Raw genomic sequence first — 21042 nt, forward strand, 5'->3', positions numbered from 1 at the left:
AATAAGAGCCCTCTCTATACGTCAAGTCCTTTCATCTATGTCCCCACAGCCCCATGGGGTCTGCAGCAATTAGTGTCTTTAGGAGTAAGGGAAAGCGCCTTACAGCAGTGGTTCTCGGCCCTGGGCTACATGTAAGAAGTATGGGTGCTTTAAAATCTACCAGTGCGGGGGCTGGGGAGAGGGGTGTAGCTTTGGAAGGTTCGCAGGGGATGCACATGCAGTCAGGATTGAGAAGTACAATTGGAAGGGACAGATCTGGGGTCAAGCCCTAGCTACACAACTTACCAACTGTCCGGCCTTGTGAGTAAGGCATGTAGATGTCACCTCCTCTGGGAGGGTTTCCCTGACCTGTGGCCCCAATATGCACCCTGCACATGGAAATATTACAGCGCCACTCCCTCTTCCAGGTCTCTGTGCACTCACATCGTACACTCTGTGAAAGCGACAGCCATTCAGTATCCTTGTGGTTCCCAAGTGCAGCCCCACTTGCAGGCAGAGAGCCTGGCACATCTCACTGCTCAACAAATCATACTGAATGAGTGAGTGAGGGGGGATGAATGGATGAACGGGATTCACAGCCCTTTGAGGGGCTCCAGGAACAGAACTGATCCCTAAATACCCCAGAACCTGCTTGGCTGTGCATCAGAAGGGTCCTGAAGCCCAGGGAACTTTGCTTCTAAAAAAAGGAGCAGAGAAAAGCCAGCCTAAGCCTGAAACATCACAGCTCCTTCGGCTTGTTTATCCTGACTTCCAGGCCCTGCCAAAGCAAAACAAGTCCAAAGAAAGGAGGTTGTGGAGAATAGAAATAAACACATGGGGCTGGGAAAACAGGCTCTGATTTTCTGCAGCTGCAGAGTAGAGCCCCAGGGATAATCTGGACCAGCTGCCCACTAAGGAAGCTGAACTTGCATTCTCTTGTGAAGAAAGAACTCCCCATGCCCCCTGCCGGCTTGCAGCACAGGGGCTCCGCGCCCCACTTCCCTGAGGAGGGCAAGCTGGGCTCCGTCCTTCCCGAGGCATGACACTTCTCTTCCCTGACATGCACAGGAAATGTGGTCCACATGGGAAGGACAGGAGCCATCCCACAAGCAAACTAAGGAATTTCTGGTCAGGCTCTGCTGGAGGGCATTGCTTTTATAATGTGGTCTGGCCTGTGGGTGCACTTTATAAAATGCTATTTCCTAATGGTAAACTGCTCTTAACTTCATATAGTACTTTGTGCAGACTCCTCAGAGCACTTTTGTTAGACGGTCTCATTTGATCTTTGCAGCCCTCCTCTTGAGAGGGTGGTATAATCCCCATTTTACAGGTGAGGAGCTGAGACTCAGAGAAGGAAAGTGACTTTCTCAAGGTCACACGATAAAGTGGCCACACCAGGGTCTCCAGACCCGCAGCCCGGTGGGCCACATACTGTGTCTTTGATTGGGGGTCACACAGGGTGCTCAGGACTTGGCTCAGCAGAAGGAGCAGCAGAAATATCTCCTAGGTTGTCACTGCACTTGTCATGCTGGGTTTTTTTTTAACTGTCGACTTACCCGTTGGTCTCCCCACCTCTACTGCATATTTTTTGGAAACTGGGAGTTTGTCTTGGCTGATTTTGTTTCTCCAATACACTACTCGTGGCTGCCTGGCTCCTAGTAGGTGTTCAATGAAATGTGTCTGATCAAATAATAAATGAAGCACATTTATTTATAAATGAAACACATTCTCCTGCCCAGGCCTAAACCAGGAGCTCGCCCCACCACAGTGGGAGGATGTCACTAACGCCCAGAACTCTGCTCGGAGCTGGATCTGCAAGAATTTCCTGGGTGGCCCTGGTGGAGGCACGAGCCTTTTGCTCTGCTTTTGCTCCTGGGGTCTCAAAGGGCAGTGAGGGGTCAGTGCGAGTCAGCAGGCTTTAGGACTAGGAAGAATGCTGTAGAGCCAGGAGAACATCAGTGACACTGAACTCTCTTGTTGTCACGCCTGTAGCTGGGAGGAGGTGCCGATGTTTGTATGGCATCCCTCTAAAGGCTTTAGGGACCGGTTGCCTTTACCGCCAGGTCTCATGTCCAGGACTAGTGGCCTTTCCTAAGAAGGCTCTTTCACACCCTCTGCCTTTACTCACACTATCCCCACCCTGCCCTGTTTCCTTTCCTTCAAGTTCAAGGTCTGAGACCCCTGGCTGGGATGCTTCCCCATATTATAAATCCTTGAAGACAGGACCTGCCTCTAGCCCCACGTTTACCACTGTCTAGCTCTGTGACCTTGGGCAAGTAATTGAATAGTCTCCTTATCTGTTAAATGGGACAATGACACACACCCTAGAGTTGTTCTGAAATATGCATGAGCTCAGTGACTGGGGTGGTCGGTCCTCAGTAAATACTGCTGAACTCAATATAAACCCCAGGGATGGTGGTAGGGGATGGAGGCACTAGAGAAGGGCCTCACCCAGCCTTTGATTCAGTGAGGAAACCAGCCATGGCCACTCCTACCACAGCATCCACAAGAGCTCCCAGGGTGTCCACGGGCTTCGCCTCCCTCTGTCATCTTCTTTCTTCCACCAGGATTCCACAACAGCGCTCTTGAGAAGAGAGGCTGAAATCCAGTTCTAGGGGCAAGGAAGTCCATCTAGATAAGTGGTTCCAAGTACACCCCACGGGTGTCTTCCACTGTCAGGACAGGAGGGGAGGTGGAGCTGTGAAGTTAACTCGGTGGCAGGTAAAGCTGACCAGTCATATCACACAGACCTGGGGGGACCTCCGGGATTCTGTCTGCAGTGCCTTCAGCCAGCTTTCCCTCCCAGCATAAGGGGAGAGAGCGCAGGGTCATGGGGATTAGGAACAATTCCTGAGTTTGTCTGAGTTGCTTTCTAAATAAACAGTTTGCCCATTCCTGGTTTTAATGTACATCTCAGCTTAAAACTTTCTTCGTACAAAACCCACATCAAAGATCAAAATTGCAATTCTTTGGTGGTTCCAAGGCGTTGCTTTTGTAGAAAACGCCTTGCTCACCTTCAGTCTGAGGTTTGTTTTACTAGAAGAGTTTTCTTGCAGGGCAAATCTGGGAAACCACCCCATGTTTGCCAGGGAATTGGGAACGCCAGGCCTTGAGGGAGCTGCCTCCAGGCCCCCTTAAAAGGATAGGCACAGCAGGGTCACCTAAAGGTGGGTAATGAGAGAAATGAAGACACAGCGTGCGACATGCTCCCTCCCTCACTCACCATCGAAAGAATAGGTGCTTAGGGAACAGTCAAACCAGTTACCTCCACTCACAAGCACGATATACCCTATGAGACCAACAGTTCAAAGAAGCAAACCTTCCCCAAATTCCACTCACATACTCGGCTGCTAATTCTTAACATCAACTTCAAACACTGGCTTATTTTTTGCAACTAGCCCTCAGCTTTGGCCCTCAGTGGGTTCCTGCTTTCACTTAGCATATATTTAGAATATTATAAGTAATACCATCCTGTTAATGACCTCTTAGCACCGCTCAAGAAGCACCCAATTCCCCCAAGGGGGTTTCCTTTCTCCTGCCTGAGCAGTCTTCCTTCGCTGGGGGCCCACGCTGCAGCTTCTCTCACTCCCTGTTATAAGAAATGAATGTAACACAGCTGACTCAGCTGTTCCTATGTCTCAGCAGCTCCCCGCAACACCCCCTCACCCTCCCACCACTTTACCACCTGGCTTCTTAAAGGAGCCAGGCCTTTTGTCTTCCCAGGCCCTCCTGAATCTATTTGAAGCCATCAAACCAAGAGCAGCATGGATTAACGGGAGCGGAACTATGCATAGCAATGTGAAAGCTCGCCTGGAAGGGCTCACTCCCAAGCTCTCAGGAAAAGTCACCGGATTTGTTTTTGGAAGGCTTAAGATAGGCTCTTGGCAAACTAGAATGTCTGGAAGGCCAGCTCTCATCCTCTGAACAGAACAGAAGGCAAAAGAGGAAATTGTGGCTGGGGAGGCTGAGCAAGTGGCCTCAGGACAGCCCCTGGGTCAGAAGGGGACTCGGATCTCAGGATTGCTACTCCACAGCCCGTGCGGCTCCCCTGGAGCTCATGTCTCATCTTCTTCTTGAGAAATATGTCTCTGAAAAACAGGACTTTCTAAAGGGGGCAGCTCAGTCAAGAGAAGGAACACGAGCAGCAGAGAAACACAGACTTGCAACATGGGCCTTCCATGGGGAGGGTCTGCCTACCGTGTGCCTGGCCTTGGTCGAGGTGTTGAGGGCAGCTGATGCTCTGTTCTTATGGCCTCTGCCCCCTTAACCCTTGGTCCCGGCTCTAGTCTGGTTCTCCTGCTGGTCAATCTCCTCCCATTGCTGCCATATCACTCCCTGCTTACAGCCCATCTCTGCTTCCCAGTGCCCAGGGGCCAAGCCTACGCTCCTGACCACTGATCCCCACATACCTCTCTGGCCTTACGTTTTGTTTCTTACATTCCAAACCCTTGCCATGCCCAACTATCGGGGTTTATCTGACAATGCTCTACTGTTTGATGCATGCTTCTCTTTACCTAGAATATCTTTGCCTTCCATATCTACCTGCTGGACACCAATCTGCCCCTCAAGACTTGGGTCAAAGATTTATCACCGACTGACCCCCACAACAGAAGGCAAAATTAGCCTTTGTACCTATGTCTACTATAGCCCTTGCCACACTCCACTGTGATTGTTGACATGTCTTTCTCACCTGCTAGACCAGGAGCTGCTCAAGGCAAGGGCAAGCCTCACTCATCACTGTTCCCCAGCCCTCAGCCAGTGCCTGATATATAGCGAAAGCTAAATGAATGTTTGCTAAATAAGTGATTACTATAAACCAATGATCTCTTCCCTGAATGTTTTCCTTCCACACACCTATCTTTTCTTGTTGATGGAAAGGAGGGAGGCCAGTTCCTCCCTTCTCGAGGGTCCCGCCTCCATCTCTCTCACCTCTGCTCCTTTCCAAAGCCAGCCCCATGCCAGCACTGTTTTCTGATTCCTGGGCTTCAGGCCTTTGCTGTCTCTGCTGTCCCTGCTTGGTTTCTATCTGGTTCCCGGCATCACCTCCTTTACTGTGTCCCTGCCCTCATTTCTTTCTCTCTGGTGTCTCCCGTCTGCTTCAGCAGAGTTTGCCACAGGACAATTTTCCTGATTGCATTTTGTGTCCCAGTGTATTTTCAGTTACTAGACATAAACTGAGGGGTGGAAGCATCTGAAAAACACATTTCCACGCCTCCTTTGGTGTCTGTATCTGCCGAGCACTCACTATATAAGCATATAGAGAAGGAATGAATGAATGCGCAAACTGAACAAGCATGTGAGTGAAGGAACGCTGCCAGATACGTGCTGGGTGCTTCTGCAGGCAGTAGCTCAGTAAAGCTACTGTGCTCAGTTTACACAAACACAAAGAACAGGAAGAACAAGCAAGGTGGGAAGGGCTTCGCTGGCCTTCACAGAGCCTCCCATGCGAGAACTCTGCCCTGGCCTATCTCAGAGTCACAGAGACAGGTAAAGCAGCCAAGGCTTGGAGAAAGTAAGAGCGAACTCTGAGACAGGGAAGAGCACCTGAAAAGTAACTGAGAATTGCTAAGAAGGAAATCGGTACCTTCGCACTAAACCACTAAGACAGAGTAGCCCATGAGGACACCACGCTGTCAAAGGCCAGAGAGAATAAAAGATAATCCAAGATGGCACCAGCAGGACGAGAGTGGGCTCCAGGCCATACAGACCTGATGTGTGTCCCGGCTCTGCCCTTATGAACTCTGGTGGTCTTGGGCAGCCTCATTCACCTCTCTAACATGGACGTAATCACGCCTCCTGAATATGACTATGAGAATTAAGTGAAATAATGTGCACAGAAACTTGCCTCCTCAAAGTACCAGGTACAAGTTTGTTTGTATTATGTGAGTGGTTAATTTTTCTTTGAAGTGTGGTTTACTTTTAAATCGTGTTGTTGCTGGGGTAGTAAAGTTGTATCAGAAATTAGGGATGTGTATGTGATTCCATAAATACAGAAATATAATGGTATAAAAAGGCTCAGGAGCTCTGCCTCTCCACGCCTGAAAGCATGCTACCATCTGCTGCTATATTATCCTCACCAGGGTCCCTTGGGCACTGGGGCAGTCAGCTGGAGGGACAGGGAGGGGAGGAAGGGAATTAATTCACGGACTTCAAAGATCTCTCTGCATCCCTCATTCAAAAACAGATAGAAACATCTCAGCAGCTATGGAAAAAAACTACCTAGAAACCACCATCCTGATAATTTATTTTGAGCTTATATTTGTACACCGGGGTGCCCACCCCCCCCACACAAACTTACTTCCCTGAGTATTGAAAACACACACAAGGTGTTCAACATTTTTCAAGTTTTCTGAGTTGCCGCTGATAACGACAAGCACTGGCTTAGAATTTACCCCTGGGTCGCTCTGCATATTTTTTTCCATGTGAAACCAAATTGAGAAAAAGTTTTTAAACAATCTGAACTTATATCCTTCTTTAAATTCATGGTGTGGGACTTAAACAAAACTGGATCCTTTACCCATCCCCTAACTGCAAAAATATTATTTGTTTTTCTTACAAATGGACCATATATGAGGTTAAAACAAATGTCTTTCTGTCTTGAGATGTGTATATGTAATTTTTTTTTCCTGGCCAAACTCCCAAAAGCTAAACATCTAACAGAATGTTTATCACCTTATGATTTATGATATCAGACTGATATCACTCTTGTCTCAAAAAAAAAAAAAAAAACTTTACTTCTCCTCAAGCAGAAATCAGGAGATCTGGATTCTAGACCCAATTTGGCCATGACACAGCCAGGGGACTGTGGGGATTCTCTCCATCTCTCTGTTCAGTGAACTGGTGGGATGGGTTGGGAGTGGGAGAGGAGTTGATCTGAAACCCCATCCAACTCTAAAATCCTATGACTCCAGACCAAAACATTGGTAAACAATTCAAGGTCTTGTTCTGAAAAATATTTTAATACTTACTTACAACAGGGGTCCTGAGAAGTCTTCTCTGTAATGCCCTCTTCAAAGGAAAACCCCCAGTTTCTGATTCTGACCTAAGGGGTATCTAGCTTGTTTATCTCATCAGTTCATTTAACGTAGTAACATCCTCACCTGCTGGAACTTGAGGCCTTTGCTGCTGCAGGTGAGAGGCGTTTGGTAAGGGGTCCATGGCCTCAGGCACAAGCTGGGTTAGCGGAGTGTGCCTCCCCCACAGTAGTCCTTTTTGAAGGAGGGTAGAGCTCTGGTGCTGAGAACTCCTTCTTCCATCCATTAGATCTTACAGTGGGGCTGCCCTGGACCCAGGGGATGACTAAGAACCCCCAGAAGCGGGCACTCAGGGTTTGTCAGAATTTCCGCACTTTTCTGAAAGATGATCCTTGGCTCCCTCCTCAGAGTCTCAGTCCCAGGGATCCAGTTAATGCCTCTGGGACTGGAGTTCCTCGGAAACCTAACCAGGAGGCTGAATATAGTGCGGGTTTGGCATGGTCAGAGGCAGGCCGGGGGATGGAGGCCGTGGGAAGGCATAGATCTCAGCCCTGAGCTGCGTCAATGGTCCCCCAGCAGCCTAAGGCCTTTAAATCTGTCTCTCCAGGTGAGGGAATCACTAGAGGTTTTAAGGAGCCCAACCCTACTCTTCAGGACCAGGGGCCTAAGCTCTCATTCCAGAATTAGAAAAGTCAGAGGTGTAGGTTTTCAGTTCTACCTCTGCGCTTGCCTTAGGAGAGTCAGCTCTCCACTCCAGGCCTCTGAAAGTGGGGACATGGATGGACGGCCATCTAGTTTTGTTTCCTACAATTTCCTACAAGACGCACATGTCTCCCATGTTCCTCCACATGCCATGTAAAGCCTCCCGTCAATGGAGCTGTCTTCTGCTGAGCCACCTCATTTTCCAGGTGCATCACCAATGGTGACATTTTTGGGTCTTGTCAGGGAACAGGAAGGAAAAGCTTAGAGCTTTGTGAAAGAGCTGTTGTGTGAGTTCTGGGCTCCAGTGAGGGTGTAGCCTCTTCAGGGCAGGAAAGAATATGGGTAGTCCCTGAGGAGGAGCTGTCCAGAGCTGACATCAGCCTCTGGCAGCGCAGTCAATAAACTCCAGGGCCAAGTGGCTTAGATGCCCTTCCTGCAGGCTCCCCACCCATGCCTGGGGGAGCCCCACACCACCATGGCTCAGCGCCCACCCACCCCCCATACTGTGCTCCCAGCCTCAGAGACCAAACCAGGCACGGGGAAGCTAGGGAAACAGTGACAAAAGCCTCCTTGGGATTAATGGTGACTGACAACCACCATCTCTCCCCAGGCTCAGCAGTGCAGACCTCTCTCCTCTCCAGTTGGCTGAAGAACAGTTGCCAAAAAGCTCCTGACAAGAGCCCCTCTGGTATTTGGGCAGCATTCTGATCTCCCTCTCAAAGGTCATCTTCCCACAGTTCCTCCCTCCCTGCCACCCCATCAGGAGTTAGTTATTTCACATGGCTAAATGCCATGGTCCTTCTTAGCTACCTTGGCAGCCTTCCGTCAGAAACTAGTCAACAAACAGAGCAGGAGAAGCCAGCACCCCAAAGACAAAGTATGGTACCCAACCCATTAGATAAATGTGACTCAGATCTGTCATAGCTGTCATAGATAATATCCAGACTCCCTTCCTTTGCCATCAAAACTCTCCTTTTGGCTCCTGCAGGGTCCACCAGATCTCATCTAGCTAGGACACTCCCGGTAAAGCCCTTGGCTGCCCTTGAAAGGAACTCTAGATAATGCTAGACAGACTGTGAAGCATACATATTGCCTTGGGGATTACAGCATCTGAGGTAAGGTGGGTGTGTGGAGCCCAGGGAAAGCCTAGGCATGCCTCATCCTCAGGTATGTTCATGACTTTAGAGTGACAAAGTGCTGTCATGTACATTTTCCTGGTTGATACTTAATCACTGCCCCGGGAAAGGGAATGGCAGAGGAAGGAGGAGGCAAGGTAAAGTTTCAGGGCACCTTGGGAAAGGGCACCATTCGGGAGCCAGGTCTCCTTCTGGTCCTGCGTGACTGGGACGGAAGTGCCATTTTAAGCACCTACTGAAACCAAAGATCAGCCTTAGGGAAACCCTCCATCTGGGTCCAAGGGGTGACTCTGCAGTGGTGTCTGTCTACCCCCAAGAGTCTACAGCAGAACCTGGGGGCAGGCACTCCTTCCCCAGGCCCAGTCTTCCCAGAGAGCCAAGACTAGAGCACAGACGCCCTAGAAGAGGACAAGCTGCTGATGCCTTCACACAGGACGGCAGCATCTCAGATCCCGACAAATACTACATGATAGTATTTTTTTAAAACTTGGCTAGGAGACTACTCATTGAAACTTGGCCAGGAGACTCATTCTTTTCTGGCAATCTCTCCAATGTTCTACATGTAGCCCTTGAGGGGGAAACAAACCCTAGAAAAGAGTGTCATAACTAGATAAGCTGGCTTCCCTTGTAAACATTTTAGGAAGGACTCTCCTTAGAAAGATGCCCATCCCTAGACTTGGTGCTCTGCCAAATAATGAGATCTCCAGCATCGCTGCTCAGTTAGTGGCAAAGGAGGAAAACAAAAGGGATTCTGTTTGCCTCTATAACTCTTCCCACATAAGTACCCAGGGAAGTCATGCATTTTAATGAAGTCAGTAACTGAATTTTGGCAAGCATCTCTGAAGATTTTAGGAAGTATGTCTGAATTGGTATATTACATAGAATAATAATAATACTTACTGAGTCCTACCCATGTGTCCAGCCCACTGTAACAAGCACTTTACATGGATTAACTCACTTAATTTGCACAACGACCCTGTGAGGTAAGGACTCCGTTCTATAGATGTGAAACTGAGGCACAGAGATTACACAGCTAGCGACTGAAGCAGCTGGGAGGGAGCCTGGGCAGCCTGCCTCCAGATCCTTCCACACAACTGCTGGATTTACACCAGGTCTGGAAATGTGGCCTGTGTCCCTGGAGTATAATTATCTCTTCCTGGACCAGCAGAGCCTGGAAGCAGGTAGAGGGCTCCTTAGCCACTGGAGCCCCCGCCCGTGGCTCCAGCCTCCGGACCCCCAAACTCGTGGGGCAAACTTGTGGGGCGACAGCTACACCTGTGCTGACACAGAATCCAGGGACCCCAACAGAATTTCCTTACTGGCAGCCCCCGCTCTGTCTCCTTTCTCTCCTTTCTCTCCTTTTGGGCCTCGGTCACCTGAAACAGAGGAGGAAACAGCATTAGAAATGGAAATGAATCCTAATCGTGAACAAAGCATCATCTGCCTGAGATTTATTAACCCTCAGGCAGGAGCCAGCAGCACTGGAGGGCGTGGCAGGGAAGATAAGAGCTTGAGCCAATCGTGCTGCGTGTTCTGGTCCCCTGGGAGGGGGGGGGCTCCAGCTGCAAAGTCTCGTTCCCTCCTAATTGAGGTGTAGAAGAGCAGTGCAGACTAAGGAGTACGTGGGATTCAGCAGGAAGAAGACAAAGCGAAGAGAGTCCCATGACTTGGTCAAGGTTTTAGAAGTCCACATCCAAGTCTCTCTAATAAGCATCGGGGAGAAAAGGAGGGGGGGGTCTTCAGCTACAGAGCGAGAGACCTAGGTTATATGTCAGGCAGATTTACCAGTGAGGGAAGCTATAAAACATGATGGAGAGTTTCCAGGGAATTGTGGAATTTCCTTCCCAGGATACAGTTAAGAGAACAGAGCTCTTTTCCCAGCGAGCTTCTCACTCTACAAAGAAGTAGAAGGTCCTGACACCACTCAAAGGAGCGTTAAAATGATCAGCGAATTCTATTCCAAGTAACTCCAGAAAGATATCTGCCAATCACAAGCCTGTGGTGGATTGCCTGGTGAAAGAAGCAAGCCAGCAAGTTCCAGAGGAGGATGACAAGTGTGATCCAAGTTTTGAAAAAAACAAAGGCAACCATATATGTAAATATGAATGTGCTTAGAAAAAGGTCTGGCAGGATGTGCTCCAAAGCATTTACAGTAGTTATGCTAAAGAGCAAGAGCTTAAGGGACCAAGAGGGAGGGGACTTACTTTTTACTTTACCCTTTATACTTTTCTGTATCATTAAATTTTTTCAACAAGCATGTGCTGCTTTTGTAATCTATTTTAAAATCAGTTGTTAAAAATGTGGATCATAAAAGGAAAGAAAACCTCAGCCTGTTTAATCACCAACCAGAAAGCAGAACAAAAGTTCCCAGTGATCCATGTTTAAGAGACCATCCTACACATGGGGTGGGAATGATTAACTGCTTTTTTCTTAGTCTTCATCAAGTGAAGAAGTGAGAAGGCGGAGCCTGGGGAAAGAGCGTCAGATTTCCTCATCTTCTGCAACGATGATAGGAGGTCTGGACACTTGAAAGGAATGTGGACAAGACAGGGACTGACAATAAGTGGGCTCCGCTAAAAACGAACAAGGTGACCATCAATAGGAAGGGAAAAGTCAGAAGAAACACTATTGGCAATGTAAATCTGAGAACTGATTCAAGTTTTAAATATTTGGGGAATAAAAAGAGTATGAGGGACTGTTGGGACTCTAGCAGTACTGGAGAGGAGGCGGCTGTCCCACGGCTGCAGCCTGGGTCTCCTGCGGGCCTCCTCTCCTGGCATGGCTTCCTCTGGTCACATCACCAAGCTGCAACCAGTAGTAACGCTCCCTTGCATTTCTACAGCACTTTAGAGCTTATGAAGTATTTTCACACACATAGGTCCCATTTCATCCTCACGACAGCCCTGTGAAATAAGGTATCATGAGGATTTCTAGTTTTTGGATGAAGAAACTGATGTTTAACGAGATTAAGTGACTTGCTCAAGGTCACTCAGCAGGTCAGGAGCAGAGCCAGAATTCGAACTCGGTCCACCCACTTCACTGCCATGCTGGTGCCCCGGGGCTAGCAGTGAGCAAGGGTGCTCCGAGATTCCTTGTTACCTTTGAACCCACGCATGCCCATCGGTCCTGTGGCACCCAGCTTCCCATCATCGCCCTTGGGGCCTGGCACTCCTGGGATTCCTCTCTCCCCCGGCAGACCTGTGGAGACCAGAGACAGGTTGTGGAGCCTCAGACTCAGAACTGGAAGGGCCCTGGAGGTCACCGTCTGGCTCAGCCATCGACCTCAACCGTGCATCCTCCCACTGCCTCTGCTTCCTGATGCTTCTCAGTTAATTTAAAGATGCTGCAAAAGCAGTGTCTATAAAGCCAGCACAAGCCTTCCCCATCAGCACCTTCTCTCCAGTTAGGCTGGACCCCTCCCCCCGAAAGAGCCAATTCTATTGTGAATGATGGTGGTGGTGCCAACTCCATTTGGGAGATGTCCCTTTACTCTAGCTATACCGGAGATTTAGATTTGGCAAACATTTTTTTGAACATTTTCTATGTGTCAGGCACTGTTCTGGATGCTTTTCATAAGGTATCTTATTTAATCCTCACAATAAACTGAGGTAAGTATTATTTCACCTGTATTACAAATGAGGAAACTGAGGCCCAGAGAGGTTAAGTAACCTGCCCATGGTCACACAGCAGAGAGCGTTGGAGGCAGGATCTGAGTCCTGGTCTTTCTGAACTAAAAGCTCATTGTCAGTCGGCTTCATCTCATGCTTACTGGTACTTGGGGTAGGAGGAAGATGAAATAGCTCCCCATCCGATTTAAGAAACAAATGGAAAGGTCCCTTCCTTGTTGTAAATACAGGGAAGTATAGAGAAGAGGATCGTAGGCTGAGGAGGAGGGAGAAAGTCAGCAAGGCCAGTAAATGGGACGGATGGCCTGATACTGGACGAGGCCCCAGGGCTCCTGGCCACAAGGCCCCACGGCCACCACCTGCATTTCACCATGGAGAGCCAGAGTCAGCAAACGCTTTCCCCCAGTGAGAGCCCTGAGCTCCCTGAGGCCTGACCTAAGCCCATAGTTCTCTCTGCAAAAGCAGAGCACCCTTAATTAACCAATTAATTGTTCTTTCCTGCTTTGAATGTTAATTGTTTTCTCTGGGCTTTTTCTATGATGGAGAAACCTGTCTCCCAGTAATTATTCCTCCTAAGCTAACGTCAAATGGCTGGAAGAGGATGGGTGACCCCAAGGGGGTGGCAGGACCTCAGAGAAGGGCTTAATTTCTTTTTTTCCTTTCTAACACATGTTCCTGGAGCCCAACAGCCCTACGGCCACAGAATTCTGCATCTAGTGCAGGATATGGCCAGGGCTCCTCATCTTATAATTCACTGCGCAGAAAAAGGGTTTCCACAGCACTGCAAGCCCCGGGGCATCCTCACTTCTGAGTTTATGGAGCCCCCCTGAGAGGGGGAGGCAGGAGTGGAGGCCAGGCTGGGGCTCTGCCTCTGCTGCCCTCTGCCTGCTCTCCTGTGTGCGGTCTCCTTAGAGATTTAGGAAGGGAATGGTATAATTCCTGACATAAATAAGCAGACACCTTTCTCCTGATAAACTTTTCCTTTTCTTAGAAGACTTCATACCCTCCTAGAAAAATGTTGCTCATAGCAGAGGCTCAGGAATGGACACACTGGGATGCGAAGTTTGATAAAGTAATGGAATAGGAACTACTAAGATGAGTCTAAGAAGAACATATTCTTTGCAGAAGGCCAAAAAGTACCCTCCTGTAGGGGCACTGGCCTGCATGCCCTTGAAGAGCCACATGTCCTTGAAGCCCCCTGTCTGGGCTATGTACTGGAACCCATCATAACAGGCCTGGGCTCGGCCAGCCCAGCTGTTTCTCATGGCATAGCTGCAGTCTGAGGGAACACGGAGCCCTCCAGGGGAGCTCCAGTCCTTGGGATGCAGGTCATACAGGGACAGTCCCCCTTGGCAAGCACACAGCCTTTGTTCCTCTGCCTACTTAAGCAAGTTTCTCTCAGGGGGCAGGAGCAGGTGTACACTTCTGTCCAGCCGGCCGCCACAGGACATTCCCTGTTAGTAACTCCCAATAAACCCAGATGTCTCGTTCACCATCTCCGCATCTTTTCTTCAGTCTCTCCACAACCTATCCTGCATTGCTGACCCAACTGGGCGTGTGGCAAAACACCTCCCCACCAGCCACTGGATCTTTGGGGCTGTTGCTAGTGTGTATAGAAGGATGGGGAGGTAAGGCGAGGGGCAGGTGTTCACTGAGGAGGTGGGGGCATCAGACGCCTGATGAATCAGGAAACATTGAGGGGGGCAAGCATATTTAAAGGGTTGGTCTGGATCACAGAACTTTTCTTCTGAAGGCCCTGGTCACATGGTCCCTGACTCTGGGGTGGGAAGCGGCTTCAGGGAGCTGTGAGCCTCTCATGCATTCTTTTCCTTCAGATTCTGCTACTTTCTAAGAAAAGGCATTTGCTCCATCCTGTTGTTACACCAACAACCCGTCGGTCTCTTCACAGGACAGGGTAGTTGAAGCCAAGTTGGTTGGGTCCTCTCCCAGGGAGCCCCATCACCAACAGCACTGAGAAAGTCGAGGGTGAGGGACGCATTGGGGGCCCTCCCTGTCCGGGTATGCCCAGGTGGCTCCCGGGGGCCTGCCCATTACCTCGAAGTCCAGGTAATCCAGGGATCCCAGGCTCGCCTTCCTTCCCTCTATCCCCTGCATCACCTTTGGGGCCCGGTGGTCCTGAAAGGGTTACAAACAGCACCGAGGTTAGAGGGCAGCTTTCTGGAATGGGTCACCTGCAGAAGAAACAAAAACTCCCTCCTGAAGAGAGGAAGGGTCAGCATCATGTTTTGGAAGCACACAGGGCTCCACCTAGCCCAGTCTGGCGTGTGTGAGAGTGCGCGCGCGTGCGGAATCAGGAAAAGCTTCCTGGAAGAAGTAATATCCAAAGTGAAATCTCAAGGAGGAACACAAGGTGCCTAAGGGAGGAGTGGGAGTATGTTATGGACCGAACATCTGTGTCCCCCCAAATGCATATGTTAAAGCCCTAACCCCCAATGTGATGGTATTAGGAGGTGGGGCCTTTGGGTTTAGGTTTAGGTGAGGTCATCAGGGTGGAGGCCCCACGACAGGATTACAGCCCTTATAAGAAGAGACACCAGAGGGCGCTCTTGCTCCCTCCCTCCCTGGCACTGGCGGGTGTGCTTTCTCTGCTGTGTGAGGACACACTGAGAAGTCGCCATCTGCAAGGCGGAAAGAGGGTCCTCACGAGAACGCAACCATGCCAGTGCCCTGATCTCAGACTTCCAGCCTCCAGAACTGTGAGAAAGAAATGTCTGCTGTTTAAGTCCGCCAGTCTGTGGTATTTTGTTTTAGCAGCCCCAATTAAGACAGAGTGGAAGGGGCGCATTCCGGCAGAGGGAAGAATCCCTGTAAGAGCTCGAAGATAAGCACGAGATGTGTGAGCTGTGATGGATTAGAAGCTGGTGGGCGGGAACATGAGAGGAGAAGATAGGAGAAGATAGCGTAGAGGGTTTTGAAGGGCGGGCCTAAGTGTTGGACTTGACCCTGAGGGCACCAGAAGCCACAGGAGGGACCTGAGAGAAGAGAGTGATCAGATCTGCACACAGGAAGACCTCTCAGGCTGCGGTGTTGGAAAATGGATTGGAACAGAGGGAAAGCAGAGTCAGGGAAGCCACTGAGGAGGCTGCCCCCCAGGTGAGAGACAGTGGAGCCCTGAATCAGGGAAGTGGCCGCCGGGAGGGATGTGAGTGGCTGTTTGGAAGTAGAAGAGACAGACCTCGGCTAAACGTGGATGAAGGCGGGGGAGGCAGCCAGGCTTGTGTTCCGATTTCTGGCTTAAGCACCTGGATGGAAGAAGGGGTTTCTAATTGCTCCAGAGCGGGACTTCCTTCCTGAGCGGGGCTTCCGTCCAGGGTGAGGCTCCAGCCAGCGTGGCAGGGATTCTAGCGCATGTGATTGGATTTGGTCCCTGCAACAACGCTGAGCACTGAAGTTACTTGTCTGAGGCCACACAGCCAGCTAGGGAGTGAAGGAGCCGTGGTTCCAACTCAGGTCTGTCTGTTCCCCGTCCACTCTGCCTCACTCATCATGCTCGACATCTCGCCATTCCCAGAACACAATGGAACCTTTCTGCCACTGCAGCCTGCTGTGCCCAGGCTGGCCAGAAAGGGGACCTCCCTGTCAATCTGCTACGGCTACCTGCCCCGCCCCCACCCCAGGCTGCTCACTGCCCCTCATCCTGTAGGCAAAGGTATATGTGTTCTCTTTTTCCTAACAAAATTGCCAGCTCCCTGAGCCAGGACTACATCCTTGACGTCCCTGTGCCAGCTGTGAAGATCCAGACTCTAAGCTTCTTCCTCTTGCTGCTTTGTGAGAGAAACAGAGGACCAAGGAAAACCCCAAAATCATGTTGTACTGGGTTGAAGGGTGTTCATGCCCCTCAAAGTTCATGTCCACCTGGAACCTCAGAATATGACGTTATCTGGAAATAGTCTTTGCAGATGTAATTAGTTAAGATGACGTCATACTGGAGTAGGGTGTGCCCTAACCCAATGACTGGTGTCCTCATAAGGAGAGAAAGTACAGACAGACACTCGGAGAGCGCCATGTAATGATGAAGGCAGAGACTGGAGTGATGTGTCTACAAGCCAAGGAACGCGAGGATTGCTGGCAACATCAGAAGTTAGGAAGACGCCAAGAAGGATCTTGCCCTAGAACCTACAGAGTGAGTATGGCCCCGTGGACACCTTGATTTCAGACTTCCAGCCTCCAGAACTGTGAGAGAATAAGTTTCTGTCATGTTAAGCCACCAAGCTTGTGGTACTTTGTTATGACAGCCCTAGGAAACCAAAATACGTATACTCATAGCATAGGAGTAATGTCTTGCACAATAAATATTTGATGAGTGAAAGAGTATATGAGGTCAGAGGGTGTTAATACATACAAAACAACCAGGCAGCCAAGACTGAGATGTACTGATACATTCGAGAAGTTGGCACTGTTCTCAGACCCTAACCAAAGCTGGCAGCTGTTTAACAATTCAATGGCACATGGACAGGGAAAAAGTATTTAACAATTTAAAAATGCACAAGATACACAAATCATTCAAGGAGGACTGGGTTTTGTAGCCATCTGCCACTTTTCTATGAAGAAAAGCAAAGTAAGACTGGCCATATTGATCCCAGTTTGCAGATGATCCCAGATTGAGACACAGAACCTGTCTGGAACATGCAGAAGATTATACAGCAAAGGAAAGACATAGCGAAGAAGCAAATGAGCTTCACAATCCCATTCCAGCAATCTCTAGGCAGGCCAAAAGGGAACAGAGAAGTGCCTGGATCTCTGCACTCCATGAGCTGTCACTGGGCTGGACCTCCCTCCCGCTGCCCCCAGTACACCCCACCCCTTTTCTCTTCTTTTTGTTTTTTGTGAGGAAGATCAGCCCTGAGCCAACATCCGATGCCAATCCTCCTCTTTTTGTTTGCTGAGGAAGATCGGCCCTGGGCTAACATCTGTGCCTACCTTCCTCTACTTTATATGGGACGCCGCCACAGCGTGGCTTGACGGGCAGTGCGTCGGTGCGCGCCTGGGATCCGAACCTGAGAACCCCGGGCCACCGAAGCGGAGCATGCGCACTTAACCGCTGCGCCACCAGGCAGGCCCCCCACCCCACCCCTTTTCACTCTTCTCTGTCCCCCTGCTCCCCTCCCCACGTGGAGCCCAGCTCTCCAGGAATTGAGCAGGTCAAAGATGCAATGGACCACACACTCCACACTATTTGCTCTGATGCAGGTGTGACTCGATGTAAGCATATTCCCAGGAGTAATTCTCGTAGAGGGAGGATGCTGCCCAGTGGAATGACCCTGAAGGTGGGGCGTCAGTATGACGGAGATCATTTGGAAGGTGGGAGCTGAGTATAGATATGGAGCATCTTGGGTTCTATAAAGTCTAAGCAAAAATTCCTTTCTCAGGACTTTGTAGCGATAAGTAAGCGGACTAAATGACATAGTGAGTATAAAGGGGCTTGGTAACCTCTGAGTGGCAAGGCCATCCCCAACCATCTACACGCCACTATTCATAATGCTTCATCAGAACTATCCTAAGATGACTGCGTATGGTTCTTCTAAGCCGCACCTGGAGCCACCCTGCCAAGCTTGGCTGAGTCGTTTCCGGGGAGTCGCGTCTGAAAAGCATCCTCCATGCGGATAGAGTTTTTAAGACACAAGTAAGTGGTTAGTGAGGGGCTTTAACAGAGATTAACTGGGAAGAAGCAGGGGTGGACAGTAAAGGTGGGCGCTGACTTCCAAACCTGAGTCACGTCCTTAGGTGGCACTGGCCCAGGAGACGCAGGGGAGCCTAAAACGTGTCTCGTGGGGCCAGGCTGCCTGGAGCTCTGCGGAGCAGGGGCTTCTTTAAAGCAGTGCTGCCCGTGGGTAACGCACACTTGAGGTCTGACTTTTTATCATTTTCTCAAGAATCCAGGCCAAAGCTCTCGAGCTTGCTTTCCCTCTGCTCCTTCCCCCATTACTGGTCAAGGCTTGTCATCGAGGTGATTCTTGTGTCATGTCAGTGCCTCATGGGCTCACTCCCAGCCTTTTTAAAGACCTCCTTGTCTCCTGTCTCTCTCTCCAACCCATTGTGTGCATTGCTGTCCGATTAATCTCGTCAGAATCAAATGAACTCAGAGTCCTCAGAGGCCCCTCCCAGCACGATGGGCCACAGCCCCCTCTGTCAGAGATCCCTGCCCACAATTCCCAACCTGACTCCTTCTTTGCAAACTTACAGCCAGATGCTTCCAGATACAAGCTCTTTTCCATCTCAGCAGAAACGTTCTCCTCATAGCGTCCCCAAACACTAGACAAATCCTTCTCTTTCTAAGAGTCCCGTCCCTCTTAACCCTGAAGCTCACCTTCATGCACACCCTTCTGATCTCTTAGGGCACCAGGACAGAGCCCCAAGTCTCAGAGCTGGAAGGAGCCTCAGACATCGCGGTGCACAAACCCCTCAAGGGAGCACCTCTGAGCCTGGTCAGGCCACCTGACCCACTTGCCGGGCAGCATCACTTACCTCGGACTGTGGTCCCCAAGGAGGACAGGCCTATCTGTAGGGCTGGAGCCCCACCCTCTGTGGCCCTGTGCCTCACACTGCACCTGGCACACAGTAGAGACTCAAAGAATGACTTCTGGGCAGTTGTTACGGTATCAGGGGTCCCAGTGGTACCTGGATGAGCTTTTTAACTTCTCAACTTTTTACACTGTCGCTTTCTCATCTTGTGTATCATGGAGCAGGCCAGAGCACGGAGGTGGGCCGAGAAAGGAGGCAAAGGGTATATTTCTCCTCAGTCACGGAAACAGCCCCAGAGCCCCCTACACTGTGCTTCCAGTCCAGTGTGCCAGCTTCTCTTTCCTGCCCGCCTCCTACAGGGGGCGTGGGGGTGAGAGGAGGAGGGAGAGAACCTTCTGGCCCTGTGCCCAGGTCCCCTCCCAGTGCCTGTCCACCAGTCTAGCCTAGTCCCCCCACACTGCCCCCAGTGCAGATCTGCCCTCGCCCAGGCTGCCCGTGAGCTGCTCCAGCTGGAAGCATCTCCAGAACAGAACGAAGGAGATGTGACTTGAGCACTTGGGAGAAACACCAGGATTCTTCTGGGGACCAGCCAACAGAGAGGGGAAAGCAATCCGTTCTCCCTTCCCGGATCCTGGAACGAGTGATGGGGTGGGGGACTCACGTGTGCTGGAATCTGGACAGTGACCTGCCAAGAACAAATTACCATGACAGCTGACCAAACGGGCCTGAAGCCAGCAAGAGTGACCAAAATCGTAACGTAAACACCACCCCCAGAAGCGTGCTAATCCCAGGGCAGCTGACAGAGGTGGAGTCGCTCAATTAATTCTTCTTCTTCCATTTCCCTGATGTCACCGGGGCACTGGATTCTCGGCGCTATTACCTTTACAGTTCTACAAGTTCTCGCTTCCTTCATTCCAGACATCCTTGCCACGACCCTGAGCGTGCGCGCGGGGCAGGAATCGTCAGCCCCATTTTGCAGCTGAGAAGACTCAGGCCCAGAAGAGCAGAGACTGCCCCAACCCCGCTGCAGTCCCTGCCAGCTTTCCTCCGAGCCTCAAGGGCAAAGGGGTGGTGGGCGAGGCTGGGTGCAACTGGGGATTTCCACAGCAGGCTCTCCATTCCCTTCCTAGCAGTGAGATGCGGAAGGTGAAATGACACAGTGCCATGCAACCTGCCCAGGGGGCGCCGCCCGTCCTCGCTTCCCAATCCTAAATCAAGTAGAAACACTGTTTATAGGTCGCTCCATTCACAGAGGTGCTCAGCACCTCCAACAAACCCCTGTTCACTAGAGGCCCAAGTCCCAGAGTTTGAGCCTGGAGTCCAGGGCCCTCCATTACGCCATCCCCTTACAAACATTTGTTGAACTGGACTCTCTACTCTACTAGATGGTGTTTTTTCTTTCTTTCTTTTTTTTTTTGTGAGGAAGATTAGCCCTGAGCTAACATCCATGCCAATCCTCCTCTTTTTGCTGAGGAAGACTGGCCCTGGGCTAACATCTGTGCCTATCTTCCTGCACTTTATATGGGACGCCGTCACAGCATGGCCTGACAAGCGGTGCGTTGGTGCACGCCTGGGACCCAACCCCGGGCCGCCAGCAGCAGAGTGCGTACGCTTAACCGCTACGCCACAGGCCGCCCGGATGGTGTCTTTTTCTTGAAAATTTAAGATAAAATAAAAGATAAATTTGCTTGGCAAACTAGTCCCAGCTGGGCCACTGGCTTGGCATTTGACTGGGGGAAGTCATTCCCCCTCTCTGAGCCTCAGGTCCTCAGCTACAAAACAAGAGGAGTGGACCAGAGGATTTCAGAGACCTGTTATCACTCTAATGTTGAGATGCTATGAAACATCCATCGAGCAAACAGAGCCATCTGAATATGGCTGGAGAGTCCCGCCTTCAGGCCTCCGCTCTCACCTTTTCCCCTCCTGGTACACCTCTGCTCTCTGGTTATCTTCCCCGCTCCTGGTGTGCCTCCCCTCTCTGGTTATCTTCCCCCCTCCTGGTGCGCCTCCCCTCTCTGGTTATCTTCCCCCCTCCTGGTGCGCCTCCCCTCTCTGGTTACCTTCCCCCCTCCTGGTGTGCCTCCCCTCTCTGGTTATCTTCCCCTCTCCTGGTGTGCCTCCCCTCTCTGGTCACTTTCCCCT

At 50.5% G+C, this 21042-nt stretch overlaps 1 protein-coding gene across 1 annotated transcript in view; it reads right to left on the bottom strand.

Annotated features, from left to right (window-relative positions):
- SCARA5 (scavenger receptor class A member 5) overlaps positions 1 to 21042 on the bottom strand; it is a 118358-nt gene that overhangs the window by 20587 nt on the left and 76729 nt on the right. The window contains exons 5-7 of the mRNA XM_087437225.1: positions 14473 to 14553; positions 11891 to 11989; positions 10111 to 10167 (exon numbers count right to left, since the gene is read on the bottom strand). Coding sequence (XP_087293351.1) covers positions 10111 to 10167; positions 11891 to 11989; positions 14473 to 14553 — 237 coding nt within the window. The remainder of the gene's footprint in view (positions 1 to 10110; positions 10168 to 11890; positions 11990 to 14472; positions 14554 to 21042) is intronic.

This window comes from Ceratotherium simum, chromosome 12, assembly GCF_057802395.1.
Source record: "Ceratotherium simum simum isolate JZ-2026a chromosome 12, ASM5780239v1, whole genome shotgun sequence".
Classification (NCBI taxonomy): Eukaryota; Metazoa; Chordata; class Mammalia; order Perissodactyla; family Rhinocerotidae; genus Ceratotherium; species Ceratotherium simum.